Source organism: Panicum hallii, chromosome 2 (genome assembly GCF_002211085.1).
Source record: "Panicum hallii strain FIL2 chromosome 2, PHallii_v3.1, whole genome shotgun sequence".
NCBI classification, from domain to species: domain Eukaryota; kingdom Viridiplantae; phylum Streptophyta; class Magnoliopsida; order Poales; family Poaceae; genus Panicum; species Panicum hallii.
Window position 1 is genome coordinate 10,539,150 of NC_038043.1, and position 20,859 is coordinate 10,560,008.

Sequence of the window (20,859 nt, forward strand, 5' to 3'; positions counted from 1 at the left end):
AGTGACGTATTGATATTACCAATATGATTCCATAGCGCAATGACTGCTCCTGATTAATGGCATGGCAAATATATTTCTAAACTTGCATATAGCTCCCTAATAATTACAAAGAGGCTCTAGTTATCCCTTACACACTACAACAAGTCCTTGATGGTACTCCTGACTGAAGAACGGAATTGATCATTCAAGCTCTCTCTAGTTACTCCTGGCAAAAGAACGGAATTGATCAATCTCTCCCTGCTACCAATGTTGATCCTTCTGCAAAAACAAAACCTGATGTACACAAATAAAAGTCATATTATCATATACTATACATCAATTTGCTTGGTGAGAAAATAGTGAAGTGCAAAGAAGAATATGTACCGATGGTGGTGGTGGACTAGGAAGGTCCATAGGCGGAACACGGTCCTCTGATGATTGATGAACCGGAATGCATTATTACTCCAAAAACAAGCATGTATTATCTAGATAATAAAGATCATGATGATGCAGAAGCTTAGCCACACGTCACGAACTGATTGCTTCGGGAAAATATATTTGCCTCTGGAAGCATCGTCTGCCGTCAGCTAGTCATCAACCGAGGAGTTGCTTCCCCAGCCCCCACCATGCCGTTAGGATATCTCTGATTCTGCTAGCATGTCTGTTGCAACCCTAACAAAAAGAAGAAATGATCGATCTTGAGAAGATACTATCGGTTGTAATCCCTGCTCGCAGATCTCAATAACGGCATGCCAAGGGATCTCCTAACGGCAAGCCATCATCCTGATCGCAATACCTTATCACGGTATCAGGCCATCTCTATAAATTGGTCGTCTCGTCTCCCACAGTATTCATCCCACGCAAGCCAACCAAACCCTCATTCTGCGCTTCCATCCAACAAAGAGCTATGGCGCCATCCAACAAGTGCACGCTGGTCGCACTGCTCGTCGCCTTCGCCGTGGTCGCGCCGATGCTGCCTCCATCTGCGGCGGCCCGGGATGGCGGAGCAGCCAAGGCCGCCCCGGCTCCGGCGCCGTCGGCCAGCGGTGATGTTCGTCTGCACCCGATGGGCTTGATCGATGATATTATCGGTTTCCATATCCCTGACCTGCCTCTGCCGCCCATACTCCCTTGCCCTCCTGCGTTCCCGATAAAGATCCCATTCATCCCCTGCCGCAACGTCACGCCGTCGCCGCCGCCGGTGACCGAGTGTCGGCCAGGCCTGGCGAAGTACATGCCGCCATGCGCCGGTTTCCTCACCAGCAACGACAGCAGCGTGTCGTCGCCTCCGAGCAGGTGCTGCGACGTCATCGGGCCCTTATTCCAGGATAAGAGCACGTCGCCTCTGTGCCTCTGCCACGTCGTGAACGGCGACGCCGGCAAGCTTCTGCCGGCGCCGGTGAACCACATGCGCGCGACCTCCTTGCTGCAACAGTGTGGTTCCGAGTTCACAGCGGACAATGTTACCGACATCTGCGCAAATCGTAAGTCTCAAGTTTTGACTGTCTCATGATTATATTATTAGAATGCGTAGTAGATTCGTACGATCTAATATTATGCCTGTAATGTAACAAGATTAAATACTTGATGACATCAATTGTTGCGTTAAACAGGTGACAACGTGTTCATAATCCCGCCGATGGATGCCGATCCGAGTCCACCACAGCGTCGCCACTGAACAAAGGGTTAGAGTGCTTTAAGTACCTTTTCAGTTACTAGTTTGTGAGCCAGTGAATTGGTGTGTGTATCTAACATCCATGTTTTCTTTGGGTATTCTTGGCAGCTGGATCGCCATTAGAAGCAGATGAGAGGTTGATCCATTCTTGCATCAAGAGTAATAAGAACTATGGATTGCAGATCCATTATCGTCGTCATCGTAGTATTAGTAGTGTGTTAGGTATAGGTTAGAGTTAGAACCTCTTGCCAAGGAAGAAGTATCTGGATTAGTTAAGAGTTATTTGTGCCCTTTGTCATTGGAGCAGTTGTTTGCTCCATCAATCTAAGATGGCAAATATATATGCAGACATTATTTTGGGAATGATTTTGTTTATTTATCCAACGTCTTACATGAGATAGTAGTACTGTAGAATTTTTGCCTCTGTGATGTGATCTCATTGCTATATCTGCGCAGTATGTGAGCGCTCAAATATCTACGCGCTAGTCTGGGTTTGCAAAGAATGGAAGACATGTTCTGAATCCAGTTGTACTGAAGCGACTTCAGATTAGTATACCATCCCAGAATAACAAAAGAAGCTTGCTGTTTAAGTAGATAAAATTATCCCTCCCATCACATAGTACTTTACCCAGAAGAGGACACGCACAAACTATAGCTGACAGCAAACGCTCTGCCGATGACAGAATCAGCAAACGACTGCTATTATATATTATCCTCCCGACGACAGAATTGACGGTTGTCGCTGCTAGTTAGTCATGGCCATCCTGCAACCAGATTTGCAGATTTGATCAGAACGGAACTGATTATACGACACTAATATTTGCATTGCAACTAGCAAATAGAAAGAGGCAGCTGAATAGAAAAACAATACATAACCGACGACGACAGCGCTGGCGGCGGCAATGGCGTGTTGGCGTCGACGGTGGAGGACTTGGAAGGTCTATCGGCGGCACATCGTTCGCTGTTCATTAGATCAATCCAAATTCAGTAAAGGTTTGTTTCCATTCCACACAAGCATGTGTATAGGCAGCAGCTAGGAGCGCAGCTGGCTTACTCAGGTTGCACGCCGCGGCAAGCATCTCGACGCGCACGTCGTGGCCGCACACGGAGAAGAGCTCCACCATGCGCGCGTGGATCATGGGCGCCGGCAGGAGCCGGCCGACGTCGCCGTTCACGACGTGGCACAGGCAGGTGACCGTGCCGTAGGCGAACATCGAGTTGAAGCCGCCGCAGCAGGAGGGCTCGGGCGCGTACACGCTGGAGTTGGTGATGAACCCCGCGCACGGCATCATCCGCATCAGCCAGGGCCGGCACTCCCTCGGCTGCGGCGGCAGCGGCGGGATGCCCGACGGCGGCGCTGCTCTTGGATCCGCGGCAGGAGCTCCTTCGGCTCTGATCGCGGAAGATGGCTGTAGCACCACGGCGAAGCCGATGAGCAAGAAGATCCTCAGCTTGCACTTGCTCGATAGGGCCATCGATCGACGCGCGTGCCTCGGAGTCTGGGCTTTGTTTCTTGTGCTGCAGTAGCTAGCTTCGTTGCATTCGCGTCGAAGATCTTCTTTTGACAAAGAGTGTGGTTGTTAACAAACAGCTTCCTACATGGCGGGTCACAATCTTGGGATGAGACACGGATCACCGGCTATTCATTGCTACAAGTCTTCAACGGCAAGGCAAAATTCTGGGAATCTAGAACATGGTGACCCTGATGAGCCACCCAACTAGCCAAAATACCAGCCAACACTACTAAAAAAATGATTCGCACGGGCGTCTAGCATCCCGTATTTTTCCAGAGATGGGTCAAAAATAACCCGCTTCCTTTAACTGTAATACTTGTAGCAATTGATCCACCCCTGCACAAGAAACCATTTAATCTGTGATAGAACAATTTCATCATAGTTCACTGAAAATTTGTCATTAAACAGTGTGGTTTCAGAAAACGTCATGGATTGAGTGTCACAGATTAAATCGATCGATGTTTTTCTATAATCATCATGGATTGATGCAATCCGTGACGTTTCTTAACCGTCATAGATTGGTTTTGAGCCCACGTAGCCCAACCCAGGCCCAGTGTCTGTGACAAAAATAAACATCACAAATTTCGTCATCGATTGAATAGTCAGGTGATGTGGCTGCTGATATGGATGGTGATGTGGATGCTGATATGGCAACTTTTGCTGCCGTGGATGTTAACGTGGGAGCTGATGTGGCTGCTAATGTGGCACACTTTTATTAGAGGGTGTGGCCCACTTGTTAATGAGCCTATTTTAGAATTGGGACACTAAGATGGGCTATTTTCAGCCTACTATATCTCCACTCAGATTGAAACCAACTACACAACAAGCCCATAAGAAATTCAGCCCATTTATCAGAATGATCAATTCAGCCCACAAGACATACAAAATTTATCAACTCAACTGAAATATACTCTACTCCTAAAAGTTCCAGAATCAATAGAAGTTACAGAGCTACTACTTTGGTGACCAAATGAACAAAAGTGTTGAACTAGCGTGACATCTCATAACACACATACGTTTATTCACAGTAAGCATGAACACCTAAGGCCTACTTTGGCAATAAGAATCAGCTGTTGATCATGAGGCAAATAAATCTGAATCTGAAATTCAAAAGCCCAAGTATGAGATGAGAACTGGACACATCAAAATGAGTGGTTTGAGATTTTATAAAGTTCACAAGAATGCAAAGTTGATGATACAATAGAATAATATGATGGAGGCCACATAATAGACAAGGTAACATCTATGTAGTTTGAGTGGTTTGAGATTTTGTAAGGTAATGTTGACATAAACACTAGGAAGTAGGCATTGAACGAAAAAGATTATATAAGAACAAAAATCACTCATAGCAGTTTTAGTTTCTCAATGCATATCCTTCAGGAGCTTGGAACACCTATTATTTGTTCTATCAAAAAACAATAAAAACATCATAGAGTATCACAATGCAATCAATATGGCATTAGTGGCTCATTTTGCATATTGCAATATAGGCTAGTAGGTGAACGGTAGTACTACAACTTACATATTTATGATTTCACTCTGTTAACCTAGTATCATTCTTAAACAGTAACAATCAGATAAGAAAATTGAGATGGTCAGAACCACCAAATGTTCTTGCCACACCTGAAAATTAATTTGGAGAAGATACATTAGACAAGGTCATCTAGCTGTCTATATACATCAGCAGGCACCCATAGACAACCAGTAATTAAATATTTAGATAAAATTGTAAGTTTACATCAAGGTCGTCTAGCTGTCTAGTTACATGTTCAGAAAGCTTATGCACAAAAGTTTCAATTGTCAATATACATATCAAGAAATTTCAGTTTTACTCTTCAGTAAGCAAATAGTTGAAATTGGATTAACAAAACATCACAGAAATTAAAAAAATATTTTATTGTCCCCTGAATTTTGGGACAAAGTAGCAAATTCAGACTTAATGATGTAGTTCCTAAATCTAAATCAGAATCAAGAGATCAATAGGCAGATCTAACCCCACGGCACTACCCCTATGGCACTTCCAAAATCCACGTGCTTCCAAAATCCAAATGTTAAGTAAACATAAAGGAAGGCATTAGAAGAAATATAGTTGCATGAAAATAACATGTGACAGTAAACTAAAACATGTGAGTCTGCAAGTTGTTCAATCTTTTCTCAGAATCAGGTTAAAAATTGACCATATATTTTATCTACTATGAATAATTGACAGATTTTCCAAATCACAAGATGGCATTTATTCTCAACTAAACTGGAGAGCTGGACAGATTTATACTGCTACTGAACTGAACTGAAGTTAACATGATAAACAGAAATTCTATGACTGACAAAAGATGTGAGCATCCAAAACACAACTGCAAATAATTAAATAATGACCAAATTGCATCAAAACTAACTACCAGAGAGCACATCGAAACTAACTACCCCAAAACTCGACAAATTTGAACAAACATTCAATCAAATCTACCAGAGAGCGCATCGAAACTAACTACACAGTTCATAGGGTTTAGAAGTGAGAAAGCAAACTCACATTATCGAATTCGCGGAGGAACCAACGCTTACCAAAGAGAATTGCTTCACATTGGGGTGCTTCTCCTTGTACTACTACCTAACTCCACCCTAGGGAACCAATCACACCAATCGATCAGAATGAAACCGAAACGATGCAGGGAGAAAACCACAATGCCGCATGAATCTAGCACTCACATGAATATGAAGAACGCACTCGAAGGCCTCCACACTGGAAGTGGCGGAGCCCATGGCCACGGCGCCGCGCCTTGCTAAAGAGGGGCGCATCTACGGGGCTGGCGGTGCCCGTGCGCCCCTCGGCGGCTTGGCGCGAGAGGGGGCGGGACGAGGACCACATTGGTCGCGGGGTCGTTGGGTGGCTGTGGGTGGTGAGGAGATCCGCCGCCGCCAAATCTCCCCCCGTGTTAGGCGGGTGTGGAGCTCCTTGGCCGCCCCCTCCATTCGTCTCCCCCTCGACAAGCAGGCGGCGTGCCTCGAGCTCCGGCACGTGGACGCAAGATGATGAAGAGGCAGCCAGCCTCCGCATAGGCGCATGGCGCGTACGGGCACGTGCTCCTATGGTCGGTGGTCTGGTAGTAGGCGACGGAGGCCCGGCAGCCGTGCGCTTGGGAAGGGGAGCGGCATGCATATATGGAGGAAGTGGAGCTCGGGAGAGAGAAGCACGTGTTGAGGTACCTGAGGATTAGGGTATCAGCTGAGAGGGATGTGTATATTTATTCGACGCTTGGTGCATCTCAGCCGTCCACATGATCCGACGGTCTAAGCTATTATGCAATTCAATCTAAGCTAAAACGGGCCAAATATGAGACGTGGAATCCGAAGTATTTTCAGCCCAATGCTATATAGCATTTTTTTGTTTTCATGTTTAGACAAATGGAGAAAGGATCTTGTGAAGCAATATGCAAAAACACTTGTCTTCTGTATATCAATTCAATTTTATATATATTAGATACATATAAGTTGTTTTTCAGCGTTTTCAAAAAATTTTGAACTCGTTTACTATTTTCAATAGTTTAAATGAATTTCTGCGTGTTTATAGAAAATAATTACAATTTGAACTAATTGTATTTAAAATACTAAATAGAAAATTCCAAAAATATATTTTAAGTATGTTTTTTCAATTATAGCTCATATGCTAAAAACAGATGAAAATTTCAAATGTTTGTTAGGGATAGTTCAAATTTCTATTCAAACCTTATTATAAAATAATGATTATCATACTTAAAACTTCTCTGAAAATTATATAAATTGGCATGGAATCAGTTTATGGGTTTATAAGCTTGACATTAAAGTTTCAAAAGATTTTACAAAGATTGAAGTATACGTTGCTCATAGAATGGATAGATCCCTCATATTGTTTCATACAACTCAAGTCAAACTTTGAGATTTATACACCCTAAATTGGCCTAGTGGTGCTGGGAAAAGTACTGTGGTGCAACTTCTAGCACGGTATTATGAGGTGCTACTGCTTATATGTAGTGATACTGATAGGTTTTCATTATCGTAGCAACATCTGAGTGTTCTCCATTTTTGCAGCCAACTCAAGGTTGCATCATTGTGGCAGGAGAAGACATCCGCATTTTTGACAAAAGAGAATGGTCTCGAGTAGTATCTCTAGTGAATCAGGTATACCATTAGAAATCTTCACACCATGTATTTTGCTGCTATATCTACAAAATTATTATATATTTTGAGGATTGAAACATGTTCTTTTCTCATTTGCTGTTATGACATTTTATATATTTACTTAAAGTGCATGTTCTTCGTTTGATGCAGTTACTAATTACAAAGCTCGATTTCTTTATTCACCGGACAAAGCACTCCTTTTTTTTTTCTTTTTCCCTGTTGAGCCACTAGACCTAGCTTTGGCTACAATGATTTCGAACAATTGTTTTTTGGAAAGCATTCCTTAATTACCGAGAATAAGGGCAATGTTTCGTCGTACCATTGCTGTATACAAAGGTATGTCGTTTAGCGAAGGTGAAGTGAAAATTATGAAACTTTTACTGATGATATGAGCAAATATGTATTGGTTGACCATGATAAACTGTTATGGGTAAGTTTAGAGACTGAGAGGATGGGATTTGGAGGTTACTTCTTTGCCCTTCAGGGGGCAGAGCAAGACAATCTAACAAAATAACAACAGCTAACATTTAACAAACCTAAAGTCTCCTAACTTAATTCGCAAATCGCAAGGGAAGCTGTTCTTTTGCTACCTGCACTTTGGCTCCAGGTCATTGGGTGTTCATGTCCACCCTCTGGCCCTGCTGTTTTAGTGGGGGCCCACCGTAACAAAAAATAACACTCATTGGTTTGTTATGAAATACATTTTAATATTTTCACTGTTTTGACCTACATTTATCATAGAAATCAGTAGCCAAAGTTGCCTCTCCGCCATGTTTGAACTACTTTCTTATATATGGAGGGAGTAGTTATTTATTTTAAGTAGCTGTAACTGTTAGAAATTTTTATTTTTGTTTTATGAAGGATCCAGTCCTATTCTCGGTGTCTGTCGGAGAAAATATTGCTAACGGTCTCCCAGATAATGTTGTCTCCAAGGATGAGATAATAAAAGCTGCTAAAGCTGCCAATGCTCATGAATTCATCATCTCTCTTCCACAGGTAGGGGAAGTCTTTGTCGTAGGATCTATCATTGATTGGCTATCTTCAGTTATATGCTAAAATCTTTGTTTCATCTCATTATAGGGGTATGACACTCTTGTTGGAGAACGAGGCAGTCTCCTAAGTGGGGGACAAAGACAGGTAATCTTCTATGTTTATTGCTTTGCATAATTCCAAAGCCAAGTACTTTACACTCTTGTTTGTTTCTTTGTAGAGAATTGCAATTACACGGGCCCTTCTGAAAAATGCTCCTCTTCTAATACTTGATGAGGTATGTATTTCTTAGTATTGAACTGGCTTAGTTCTATTTTAATATTTTCAAAAATTGTATCCAGATTTGGCGATAACTCAATTTCGATGTGGAGAAAAAGGTAAATGAAGGACCAGATAGGCGACCAGCGGGGGGGGGGGGGGGGGGGGTGAATGGTAGCCTAAAATTCGATTTGAAAAACTGAAGAGAAAAGTCCCGATTACACCCAACGCACCTCGGACAAAGAGTATCAGTACCGCATAGCTCAGAACGACTATCAGCACTAGGAATACTCTTAACTCACAATCGGAACTACAGCTGGAAAACAACCCTAGAACAAGAGTTAACTACTCATCTGCGACCTAAAAAAATCTAGCAAAATCAATGAAGAAATAAAAACTAGTTAGGCAATTCATCAAACAGCTGCTGTGCGTCAAACATGCATCCTGAACTGCTACCTCTACTGTCACCCGGGGTCACAGGAATTTGCATAACAATTAAAACAGTCAAATTGCTGCTGCTGCCGTGCAAGCTGCTTCTGCAGAAACACCCCCCACCGCTGCCCACCTCCCTGCTGCTTGCTGTCTCTGCGCACCAAGGCCAAGGTGCTAGCGCTGCAGGCTGCCTGTTCTCCTGGCACACTGCATAGCAGCCACTGCTGCAAGCTCCCAGCGCTTGGTGTGCTCCCCCTGGTGCCTGTGCGGATACAAAACAAGAATGGGAATCCAAACTACAGCGAGAAAAACAACACGAATTGAATCGATCCAAAAACCCGGAGGGCACTAGGAGGGAAGGGCCTCCTTTCCCATGAATCCGTGGTCCAAACTCTCAAAATTTCATCACCAAATCCTAACCCTAGAGGAAGGAAAAGAGGAGGGGGGAGGAACCAGAAGAACAAAAGAAAACCAGAAAGGGGGGCGACGGGAACACCTAGACTCCCTGAGCTGGCTGCCCTCCTCTTTCTTTTAACCCCACTAACTCTTTAGACTAAAGACTAAAATACCCCCAGACTTAACTAGACACTAGAAAGCCCGTAGGGGCAAAACTGGAAAAGATACATTGGACTCATCCGACGGCCGAGGTTCTTTCTTCGAGTCGAAGTCTTCTCCGTGATGCCGCCGTGTGGACGAAGATCCAGTCCGCGGTTTTGGAGGGTCCGCAAAACCCGGGTAGGTGGCCGGTTTTGAGAAAATCGCCAAAACTCCACGCGCCGGAAGATTCCCACCTCCACGCTGTGGCCCTAGACGCCTTTCCTGCCTCTGCCTTCTGACGGCCCTAGACGCCGCTCGACGCTTGTCACCTCCTCGCCCGCAGCGAGGCCCTAGATGCCGTCGACGCTCGTCGCCTCCGTTAGTCCCGAGACCGATGCCCGTGCCTCCACGACTTGGCGTCTTCAACCGCCGTCCACCTCCTTGGTTTTGTGGCGCAAACCAAGAAACCCGCCTTCTGTCGCCACTTGCGTCCTCGATCCAGGAGTGGACGCCACAGCTGCCGCCCAGCCCGAGCTCCTCCATGGCACCTCTACGTCGACACTCGACGTCCGTGTACCTGCAATCCAAAGACCAAGCGCACGATCACACCGCATGGTTGACAATTCACTCATCACAGGCAGGATAGAGTACTCAACATTCCTCAATCTCCCCCCTTGATGAGTGCATTGTCAACACACCACCTGAAACCAAAGAAGTGATAAAATAGAAGCAAGAAAGTGAAGAACTCAAGCAAGTGACAAAAAGCTCAGAAAGTCAAGAATAGTCACTTACTCAAGCACAAATCGATTCCCTAAGACAAGGGCAACGGCTCGACGCAATCAATCAAAAGCCAAAACATGACTCCTCAAAGACAGAGGTTAAGCTCGACGTAGTCATGCTAGAAGTGGAGGGAAAACGAGGAAAACCAGGAGCCAGGAACAAACAGACACTCCCCAAGCAAAGCTTTTCCCTCTCACAAGTTCAACTCTCATCACATCAAAGCCTTGTGCGCAACAAGTTTCAAAAATCAACCAAGTCTCCCCCTTGTTCGATCACTTCTCCTAAAAATTCTCCCCCTTGTTGGCACATGCACACATCAAGCCTAAAACTCCCCCTGAAATCATGCTATGCAATGAATGTCGTGCAGAGGGTGTACGTGAAACATTCAGGCATACACAGATATGATCAACTAGTGACAGGCAAATATGCTTCATAAACAGGAACTGAATCTAGCTCAACAGGATATATCAATCAATTCTAGAGCTAGCAAGTTCAGTTCAGCAAAAATAAAAGCATCACCCATGATCTGGCAACAACAAATAGGATAAAGAAAGCAGTGCTAGTCAAACTCATACAAGGTGATCCAAAGCAGCCAATATATTTTATCATGATTCAATTCTGCATTTCAAACTTATCAAGCAAGTGAGTTTGCCAGGGGTTGAAAGCTTGTCATGCTTTACTTAGCAACGAGGCCAAGCCTATGCCAAAGGCAGTCAGAAGCTTAAGGCACTCGCTTCAGTCATGCACAGCCTTGCCCGGGTTCTCACTAGTGCTATGTGAGTGTGGCAGAACCGTCTGAATTACACCGGCTCAAATACGCAAGTCCTCTCTCAAGGGCTCCAACGTACTTCAAACGGTGTAACCCATTGGTCTGTCGGGTCTCCACTCGATACAACCACGGTTCAATAGGATCGAACCAGGTTTACCTCGCGCGAAGGTAAATTTACAATTACAGCACAGCTCATCAATCTTAATTTACAGATAAGCAATATTATTACAAACCTTGTTCAAACGGTAAGTAAAATTTGTACAGACAGTGTTTAAACCGACAAGCCAAATAGCTTGTCCATGCTCATAGCGGAAGAAAAGTAAATACGCGACTACATGTGTAGCAAAGGTTGACACTATACTCAGCCCAAGGCCTGGTGTCACTCAGGAGGGTCACTGCTAGCCGGGGACGGATCCCACTCCACGGACCAGCCAAAGGGAACAGAAGTTGGCCATGCAGGGTTGTCCGTGGGGTTCTCGATGGTTATACCTGAAAATGATACTAGCAAGACTGAGTATTCTAATACTCAGCAAGGCTTACCCGGGATTGGGTATACTTTAGCCCGTAACTAGACTCATGATGGCATTGTAAAGGTTCTAGGTTTCATTTCAGCTGAAAAGCAAAAAAGAGTATGATCTACTTTCAAATTTTAGCTTTCAAATTCTAGGTCATTAGTCATTCTAGGTAAGCACCTACACTAAGCAAGCAAGGTAGAGATTATCATTCATCAAGATTGTTTCATCAATAGTTTCACTTCTTACTCTATATGGTAAAAGGGATAAGCAGTCTCAATCTCCGCAAGAAACGGACGATTCTGAATCGAATTTCAACCTTGTTCAAGGTAAACCTAACACACACGCTTGGAACATCCAAAGATCATTCCGAAGCAACCGTTAGCCTTTTATTCCGGGTCGTGGACAGGCCACCACAAGCGACTGCAGGACCGTACGCACACCAATTGTGCAGGACATACATCTGTAGCGCGACTACATGATCCCGTATTCCTATCTGCCTTGAAGAACGTATTCCCACACGTCAGTGCGTGAGAAGAACCAAATTACGAGTGGTGGGAGGTATGTCCACTAGCCGGGCCGATTGGTAACTAGGCTTACCGCTTTACCATATTTCGCGATGTGTGGTTAGTACTTTCAAACGCTTAGCCACCACTACCACACACTTCGATCTTATCAACTTTTATCAACACAGACGGGGCAAACTTCCAGGTCATGTTACTGCACATGATGTCGGTGTTTAACCGGCTACCCACCGAGGGATATACCCAAGGTGGTAGATTTTGGGTGAGGGGACGCCGAGATCAGGAACTCGAAGGTGCAAGGAACACAAGACTTAAACAGGTTCAGGCCGCACGGAGTGTAACACCCTACGTCCTGTATGGTTTGTATTGCCTTCGGTACAGAATGACCTAATGATCATTTTTTTGAGAGGGGTCCCTGACCTCCCTTATATATCCGAGAGGCCAGGATTACGAAGATACTAACCAAAACCAGCCAAGGAATCGTACCAGAACATGTCTTGAGTAGATTCCCCCCGTATCGGTTAGCTCTATCTCCTATTTAAATGGAATAAATAAGAGATAAATAAGATGAATAAGAGATAAGACGGACTTAATCTCTTAGACCTCTTTAAACTACGTTCCGTACCCAGCCCGGTGGCCCCGGGTCTGACAAGCCCCCGAGCTCTTCATAGCTGAGTACTGCAGGCTTATCGAGTACTTCCGAAGCAGTCTTCAACTTCTTCTGAAGCCTCGTCTTGAAGTCCTTCTTCGAGTACTTGCTCGACTGCATCGAAGCTATGAGGTGCTCATGCCCCGAATCATATTTTCAATCATGGTGTGCGATTTGGAAAATCGCACTCCATATGGAGTAGCCCCCGAGCCTTAGGTTGAATCGGAGAATCAGGCTGAGGGTCCCATTAATCTGTAATCCTCCTTCTCCTTCAATGAAATTTGAAAAATAAGTAGTCGATGCCACGTATTCCGCAGCCCCCGGGCCTTGAATCCAAATCCCACAAAATTGGAGATAAGGATCCAAAAATCATGGCATGCAGGCTAAACGATGACACCTTAAGAAGGGACCAAAGTGATGATACAAATGATGAAATTAGATCAAAAATTCAAAAACCCCTTTTTTCAGGCTAATTAGCCCTGAAAAAATGATTAAACGAATATTTAATCCAATCAAACCACCAAATGACCCTTCACCTTCGGAATATTCCCAAAAACGACTCTTGAACTTCAGAACAGTAACTTTTTCCCTTCCCGCTGGTTACTTAACCCCGCGGCAACAGTGGGGAAAGTTGTGCATTCAATCTGCATTTTGCCAAAAGCCACCAAAATCCCCAATCGGGTCCAAGCGCCGCTGCCATCCCCCAAAGAAATCCTCCCGCTCCGACCTCCCCGCCCCTCTCCCCGCAGCCCCCGAGCATCTCGTGGCCAGCGCATCGGAGATGGCGTCCAAGAAGTCAGAGATCGAGGAAAAGAAGAAAGAGGCGGAGCCATCGACCGCGGAGTGGACACACAGTAAGTGCTCCCTCAACAATCTCAACAAACTAGTTTCCGAGGGGTTGCTGCAAGAAAAGAACCTTATCAACTGGCGCCCCTCTTACCGTGAACCTTTCCCCATGGAGAATGTCGACGAAATCGTCACATTCCTCCATTTTGCCGAACGGGGACTGGCCCTCCCCACTTGTTCCTTCTTTCGTGGCCTTCTTTATTATTACGGGCTTGAGCTCCATCACCTCAACCCTAATTCCATTTGCCATATTTCCATTTTCATCGACTTCTGCGAAGCCTTTCTCGGAATCGAACCCCACTGGGATCTATTCCGCTTCCTCTTCCGCGTCAAACCCCAGCCTACCACGAAGAAACTTTCTGTAGTAGGGGGCGCCGGCATCCAACTGCGACAGCAGGCCGGTGAAAGATACCTTTCATACAAATTCCCCTCAAACCTTCCTGGATGGAAAAACCATTGGTTTTACATCGAAAAACATGATCCCCATCTTCCGACGAAGTCGAACAGACCACCTGTAGTGAGGGGAGAATGGAACCTTGAACCCTCCGGCGGGGAGATGGATCAAGTCAAAGAGCTACTGGACGTCATTGAGGCACATAAGAAGAAGGGAGTGACTGGTGCCTCCGTCATGTTCGCATTTTACAAACGCCGCGTCCAACCTATCCAGCAGCGCCATCGCCTGGGATTCGAGTACACAGGCCCTGCTGATCCTTCTCGCATGTGCGCAGAGGATTTGCCAGATGAAGTCGCGCTACAGCGAGTTCAGCGGGTGCTGCTAGACGTGGACGCTGTGCCGTACGTGCCCACATTGTTTTCCGCACAAAATCCACCCAAACCAGTAAGTATTCGACTTCTTTTGCTGAAGATAACCGCTTTTGCACCGTTACTTGACTGAAGAACTTTTTGCAGGGACACACGGAGCTGTACCGCAGCTACCTGCCGTGACCTGACGTCCCCCAACCAGATCACCTCCTCCCCTCTGCTGCCGCTGCAGCCAAGAGGGCTCGCCTTGCTGCAGCTCAACGTAGCAGCGAGTCCACCGAAGGCGTGGGCTCGCAGGCGGGAGAAGGAGCTGAAGGAGAAACGCGCCGGGACAACTCCTCCGACCAGAGCGTGGAGTGGACCGGCGCTTTACCACTGGTGCCAAAGGGCCATCGACTGGTGCGCAAACGCAAGGTGCAAGAAGTCGAGTCCCCCAGGTTCTGACTTGCTGTTTTGACGAGTTGCTAAGTATCAAAAGCATTGAATACTGACAGTATCCACCTGTAGTCTTCCTGCTTCGCCACCCGGGACCAAACCCAAAGAGGTGGAAACAGGCCCATCCGCCGTCACTGCAGTGACCATTGCCGTGGCGGGGACCACTCAATCGACTGATCAAACCTCGCCGCCGGCAACAGGGATTCCGCGACGGGCCTTGCGGGTGTAAAAGGCCGCCAAAAAGAAGTCTACACTGTGAGTTTGCCTCCGGTCGCTTGAAAATCTTGCTCTTGCCAGCTAGTATAACAACGACTTCGACATCATCAGGGCTGCAAGCGCGGTGCAGCTTCAGCTGGACCCGGGCACGGCTACAGCAGCCCCAGAGCCATCAACCCGGGCTGATCCTTTGGGTGCGGAACTGGCCCCAGCTGCTGCGGCCTCCGAGCCCTCAGCGCCTGGAGAACCAGTACCCACGGAGCTGGCCCCTGAAGCAGATGTGACGCTTCCCGACTTGCCACCTCCCGAGCTCCGACAAGACGAAGCCGAAACTGGTGGCGGAGAACAAGTCGAAACCCCCGATGCCGCTCCTACTGATGGCATGGGTACGCGCTTATCTGCCCGCGACTGGCTACCGAGGTCTAGGCACAATATATTGAAAACATTGTGTACTTGCAGGTGTCCAGCAACCGCCGCCCGGAGATATCGCCGGGTCCTCGAGGAATCCCCGTGAGATACTAAGGGCCGGGCCGGGGTACAAGAACATCATCACCACCGACCTGGTGGACGACCCCCTGCTGACAAGAGAAAATTTAAAGACCTTCAAGAGCACCTTCAAGGAGTTATACGATTTTTCCATGGTAATACTTGGGTAACGTTCCGGTCGTGCATATTGATGAGTTGTTTTGACTCGATCTCCGCCTGTTGCGCAACATGTAATCACCAAACCCCAGAAGAAATCGGAGAATCTCGGTGCAGTTGTGAATGATGCAAAGGAGTTAGCTGCCCTGGACAAGCGCATCTCTGAGGAGAAGACGAAAAATTGCTATCTGCGGCGAGAGCTTGATATACTGAAGCAGGAACGAACTCGAGAGACTCGGCTACTCAAGAATGACCTGAAAAACCTCGAAGAGGCCAACTCCGAGCTCCAGAAACAGCTCAAGGATCAACAAGCAGAGTACCAGGAGCAGCTCAAGTTAGAGAAGAAGGCGCACCAGGGTAGGCCCCCGCTTCCCTCGAGTACTTTTCTTTAGTAATTTACCTTGGTTGCTGAAATACCCTCGCCGCAGAGCTTAGGAAAATAATAAAATACAAAGAGGAGCTGCTTACTGACGCGAAGAATATGCTGTATCACCGTACAGATGATGTTGAAGGGCTGCAGAAGGTAATCGGTGACACTGAACGGCAGTTCGTCGACTGCCTTTAGCAGATCAAAACGCTGGGCGAGAAGGACGAACGGCAGTAGAAAGAGCTAGATGACCTCAGGGGGGCCGCCCAGGAGCTGGTGGATATGGTGAATCCCCCAGAAGAAGGCGAGGCGAGCCCGCGGCCCCTGCTGGAGCGACTCCGCGAAGCCCCGAAGAAAGTGCTCAAATTCTTGTCTGAGGCTCCGGTCGCATGCGTTAGCAACGCCCTTGCGTATGTAAAATCCTTCTTGCTGAACGCGCAGCTGGACATTTTTGCGCAGGGAATGGCAGCAGACTGCACGGACGAACAATTCAACGAGTACCTGCAAGAGGCTCAACCTGTAGCAGAGCGAATTGTATATAATGTACTACAGGATTAGGGTGTGAGAAACAAGTAATCATTCCCTTATGTAAATACTTCACTCGATATCTCTACTTGTTTGCGTGCCTTAGCTGAGTTGGGGTCCAGGCTTACAAGGCTCAAGTAGTAGACGCTTCCCTGGGTGCAACGACCCGAAAGGTAGCTAATACTCGTCTAACAGATTAGCCACAACTCGATCGAGCGGGTCTAAACTTGTTAGGAAAGAACACGAGCATCGTCGCGGGGTTGCCGTGCGTAGGGCAGAAAAACAGGACTACCCCGAGTGCGGCGACTCTGAGTGTAGTCGAAAGTCGCTCCTGATGTGAGCGTGCTCCGTAAGCTAGGTAGGACCCGGACGGACGGATCGAGCTTGCTAGGAGCAGGTGCGGGCGTTGCCGTGGGTTTGCCATTCTTTTGGCAGAAACAAGACTGTTCTGAGTGCAGCCAGTCAGGATGTAGTCGAGATAGCTCTTTATGCGAGCCTTTTCCAGCGTACTGGGTGTAAGCCAGTCGAACGGATCGACTGTGTTGGAAAAAATGCGACTGCTGTCGTGTGCGACCATCCATGGTCGTGGCGGAACTCGATATGTAGAGGAGTTAACCGGAGCCGAGGGTTCCGTCAGGAACGGAAGTCAAAAGGAGATGATCGTGGCCGTAGCCCCCGCATCATTCACGACGAGAAGTCGATTTATATATTTGTGTTTGCGCGTGACCATGGCCGCCGTGTAAGTAGAAAGGAATGTACAAACCGAGTCATGTGGCTCATAGCCTCCAAATTGATTCGGGGAAAAGAGATCTTCTGAGCCCCCGGGGATTCAGCGATCACCGGGCCTCGACTTAAGGGTAGAACTTGCGCAGGTTCTGAACGTTCCAGGAGTTCGGGACATCCTGACCCTCAGGAAATTGTAGTCGATAAGACCCTGGCCTTGTGACCTGCTTGACGACGAACGGGCCCTCCCACCTTGAGTTGAGCTTGTGTAGGCCAGATTCGTCCTGAATACGACGCAAGACCAATTCGCCAACATTGAATGACCGCTCCCTGATGTTGCGATCATGATATCGCCGGATCCCCTGCAGGTACCGAGCTGATAGACAAGAGCGGGGCAACGAGCTTCTTCCACAGAATCAAGCTCTAATTGCCGCGCCTCGTCCGCCTCGCCTTCATTGTACATTTCAACCCTTGGAGACTTCCACATGATATCGGCTGGTAGAATAGCTTCAGATCCATATACAAGGAAAAAAGGTGTTTGACCTATGGCTTTGGACGGCTAAGTCCGAAGCCCCCAGACGACGTGTGGTAGCTCATGCACCCATTTGCCTCCTTTCTTGCTGTTTTCGTCATAAAGTCTCTTCTTGAGGCCGTCAATGATCAAGCCGTTCGCCCTTTTGACTTGTCCATTGGCCCTTGGGTGTGCCACCGAGACATATTTAACTTTGATGCAAGCACTCTCGCAGAACTCCCAGAACTGGTTTGCCGTGAAGTTTGATCCCAAGTCCGTGATGATGGTGTTGGGGAAGCCGAAACGATGCAAAATATCTGAGATGAAGTCGACGACCCGATCTGGCGTGAGCTTGGCTATCGGCTTGTACTCGATCCACTTAGTGAACTTGTCGATGGCCACCAGAACATGGGTAAAACCGCCTGACGCCGTCGTGAAGGGCCCAATCATGTCAAGACTCTAACAAACAAAAGGCCAAGATGGCGGTATAGTGATGAGGCAATGAGCTGGAACATGAGTCTGTTTGCCGAAGAATTGACAATTTTGGCACCTGCGGACGAGATCTTCCGCGTCGGTCACTGCAGTGGGCCACAAGAAACCGGTCCTGTATGCTTTCCCTACCAGCGTTCTTGAAGCCGCATGGTTTCCGCAGACGCCCTCGTGGATCTCCCGCAGTATGTCGTAACCGTCTTCCGTTGTGACGCACTTCATGAGAACTCTTGACCGAGCGCCGCACCGATAGAGCTTGTCTTCGACCAGGACGAAGCCCTTGCTTCTTCGCAAGACGTGTGCCGCTTCCACGCTCTTGGCGTCGATTCCTGCTGGTAGCCGGTGATCTCGAATGAAGTCGATAAAAGCTTCTCGCCAGTCCTCCCCCAGCACCATAACCTCTCGATCGGGTTGTTGGGGACCCGCGTCGATGGTTACCTGCGGAGAGGATTTGATGGAAGGCTGCTTGAGCTCCTGGACAAAGTATCCCGGCAGGACCTGAGCACGCGTGGACCCTAGTTTGGATAGGATATCCGCGCCAACGTTGTGCTCCCACAATACATGGTGAACCTCCAAGCCGGAGAAATTGCTTTCCAACTTGCGCACTTCCTGTACATAAGCATCCATCGTCTCCTTGTTGCAGTCCCATTCCTTATTGACCTGCTGAACAAGAAGAAGAGAATCGCCATATACAAGTAGTCGCTTGATCCCTAGTGATATCGCCAAACGAAGCCCGTGAAGCATGGCTTCATACTCGGCTTCATTGTTGGATACTGCCCACAGGATTTGAAGGACGTATTTCAATTGTTCACCTCATGGAGAAATAAGCAGAACACCAGCGCCCGCCGCCGTCGAGCTTGAGGGACCCGTCAAAATACATGGTCCAGTGCTCTGGCTTGTCCACTGGGGTTGGAACTTGATTCTCCCTCCATTCAGCCATGAAGTCGACTAGAGCCTGTGACTTGATTGCAGTGCGTGGCTTGAAGTCGATTGACAAAGCCCCCAATTCCACTGCCCACTTGGATATACGTCCCGTGGCATCTTGATTATGAAGAATGTCTGCCAACGGGAAGTCCGTAATCATAGTGATCTTGTATTCGTCGAAGTAATGGCGCAGCTTTCTTGATGTGATTAAAATTGCATATAAAAGTTTTTGAACGGTTGGATACCGTACCTTGGACTCAGAGAGGACTTCACTGACGAAGTAGACAGGCCTCTGCACTCCAAACGCATGGCCTTCTTCGCCCCGCTCGACTACAATAGCACTGCTGACAACATGGGTTGTTGCCGCAATGTAGAGTAGTAGATCCTCTTTCGGTAGCGGTGCTGTAAGGATCGAAGGGGACTGAAGGTGAGTTTTCAGGTCTTGTAAAGCCCGCTTGGCCTCCTCCGTCCATTGGGACTTGTCTTGGCATTTTAGGAGCTTGAAGAAAGGTAGTCCTCTCTCCCCGAGTCGGGAGATGAACCTGTTCAAGGCCGCCATACAACCTGTCAACTTCTGCACATCGAAGATGACGTTGACGACCTTCGAGGCGTCCTGAAACTTCGGGTTGCGCCCCTGGTCGTCGTGGTCGTCATCCTCAGGTTCTTTATCAGCAGGCTTCTTATTCTTCTTTCCACCACCGGGGTTGCTGAACGTCCTCCGAAGGTGGTAGCAGTCAATGGCGGCGTGGTTGGCGCCCGGATGCCATGGGCACTTTTTCTGCAGGAGTTTCTTGAACTCCTCCTGCGTCGTCGACTTCTTGCCCCGCGAAGGACGATCGATAGCTGCGATGACATCATCTGGCTTTCGTTTCCGGAGTGGACCCGAAAAGTCCCGCTGGCTTTTGTCGTTGCGGTTGTCGTTTGGGTGCCGCAGATTGCTATCTTGACGCCGCGGGAACTGCTCCCGCATCTTCTCCTCCTGTTCGGACCAATCGTGCATCATATCACGAAGGCCCACAACAGTCTTCTGCCTGTTCCGCTCGAAATCCCTGTAAATGCCCGGGTCGGTGATGCCGTTGTAGAAACAATCAATGATGTCGTCCTCTGAGATGTTGGCGATGGTGGCGCGGACGTCGAAGAAATGACGTGTGTAGGACCGCAAAAGCTCATTACATTCCTGATTACACTGAGCAAGATTGTGATGAGTACCTGCACGAGCAATCGCTCCCTGGAAGTTGTCGATGAAAACTTTCTTGAGGCGTTCCCAGGAATCGATGGAGTTGCTGTCAAGGCTTTCCAGCCATGTGAGCGGCGCAGGGTCCAAAGCCATCGGAAAATAGACGACTTTGGTAATGTTCGAACCCCCTGCGACCTCAATGGCTGTGGAGTAGCAACGAAGCCACTGCTGAGGGGCTTGCTTGCCATCGTACTTGGTGATGCCGATCGGTTTGAAGCCCTCTGGACATTTGTAGCTGCTGAAACGAGCAGAAAAAGCAGGGAATCGGTCGCTACAGTCAGTACCTTCAGTTTCGACTTCTTCGCGGACCTTGCGCCTGGAGGAGATCACGGTCCGCGCGTCGCGACCTTCATTGATGTGCTGACGCAAGTCCTCTGGAGGAAGTCGATGATTGGCCTGTCGCGGTTGACC

At 47.6% G+C, this 20,859-nt stretch overlaps 1 protein-coding gene and 1 long non-coding RNA gene across 2 annotated transcripts; one reads left to right on the forward strand and one right to left on the reverse strand.

Annotated features, from left to right (window-relative positions):
* Positions 1-2,238: 2,238 nt before the first annotated feature.
* LOC112880876 lies at positions 2,239-3,129 on the reverse strand. Its single transcript, XM_025945609.1, has 3 exons — positions 2,709-3,129; positions 2,526-2,615; positions 2,239-2,418 (listed from the first exon to the last, which is right to left on the reverse strand). Coding segments are annotated over exons 1-3 (513 nt in total). The 3' UTR covers positions 2,239-2,416.
* A 5,096-nt stretch (positions 3,130-8,225) lies between these two features.
* On the forward strand, positions 8,226-8,547 carry LOC112879863. The gene is made up of 3 exons (XR_003226201.1): positions 8,226-8,316; positions 8,401-8,457; positions 8,531-8,547. It is a non-coding gene; the product is annotated as an uncharacterized LOC112879863 (long non-coding RNA).
* The last annotated feature ends 12,312 nt before the right edge of the window (positions 8,548-20,859 follow it).

Excerpts from the sequence above, each read along its gene's own strand:
- LOC112880876 (XM_025945609.1), bottom strand. The coding sequence starts at position 3,129 with ATGGCCCTATCGAGCAAGTGCAAGCTGAGGATCTTCTTGCTCATCGGC. Across the intron at positions 2,616-2,708 it reads TGCCGCGGCGTGCAACCTGA|CGAACGATGTGCCGCCGATA; the intron begins GTAAGCCAGCTG and ends TCTAATGAACAG.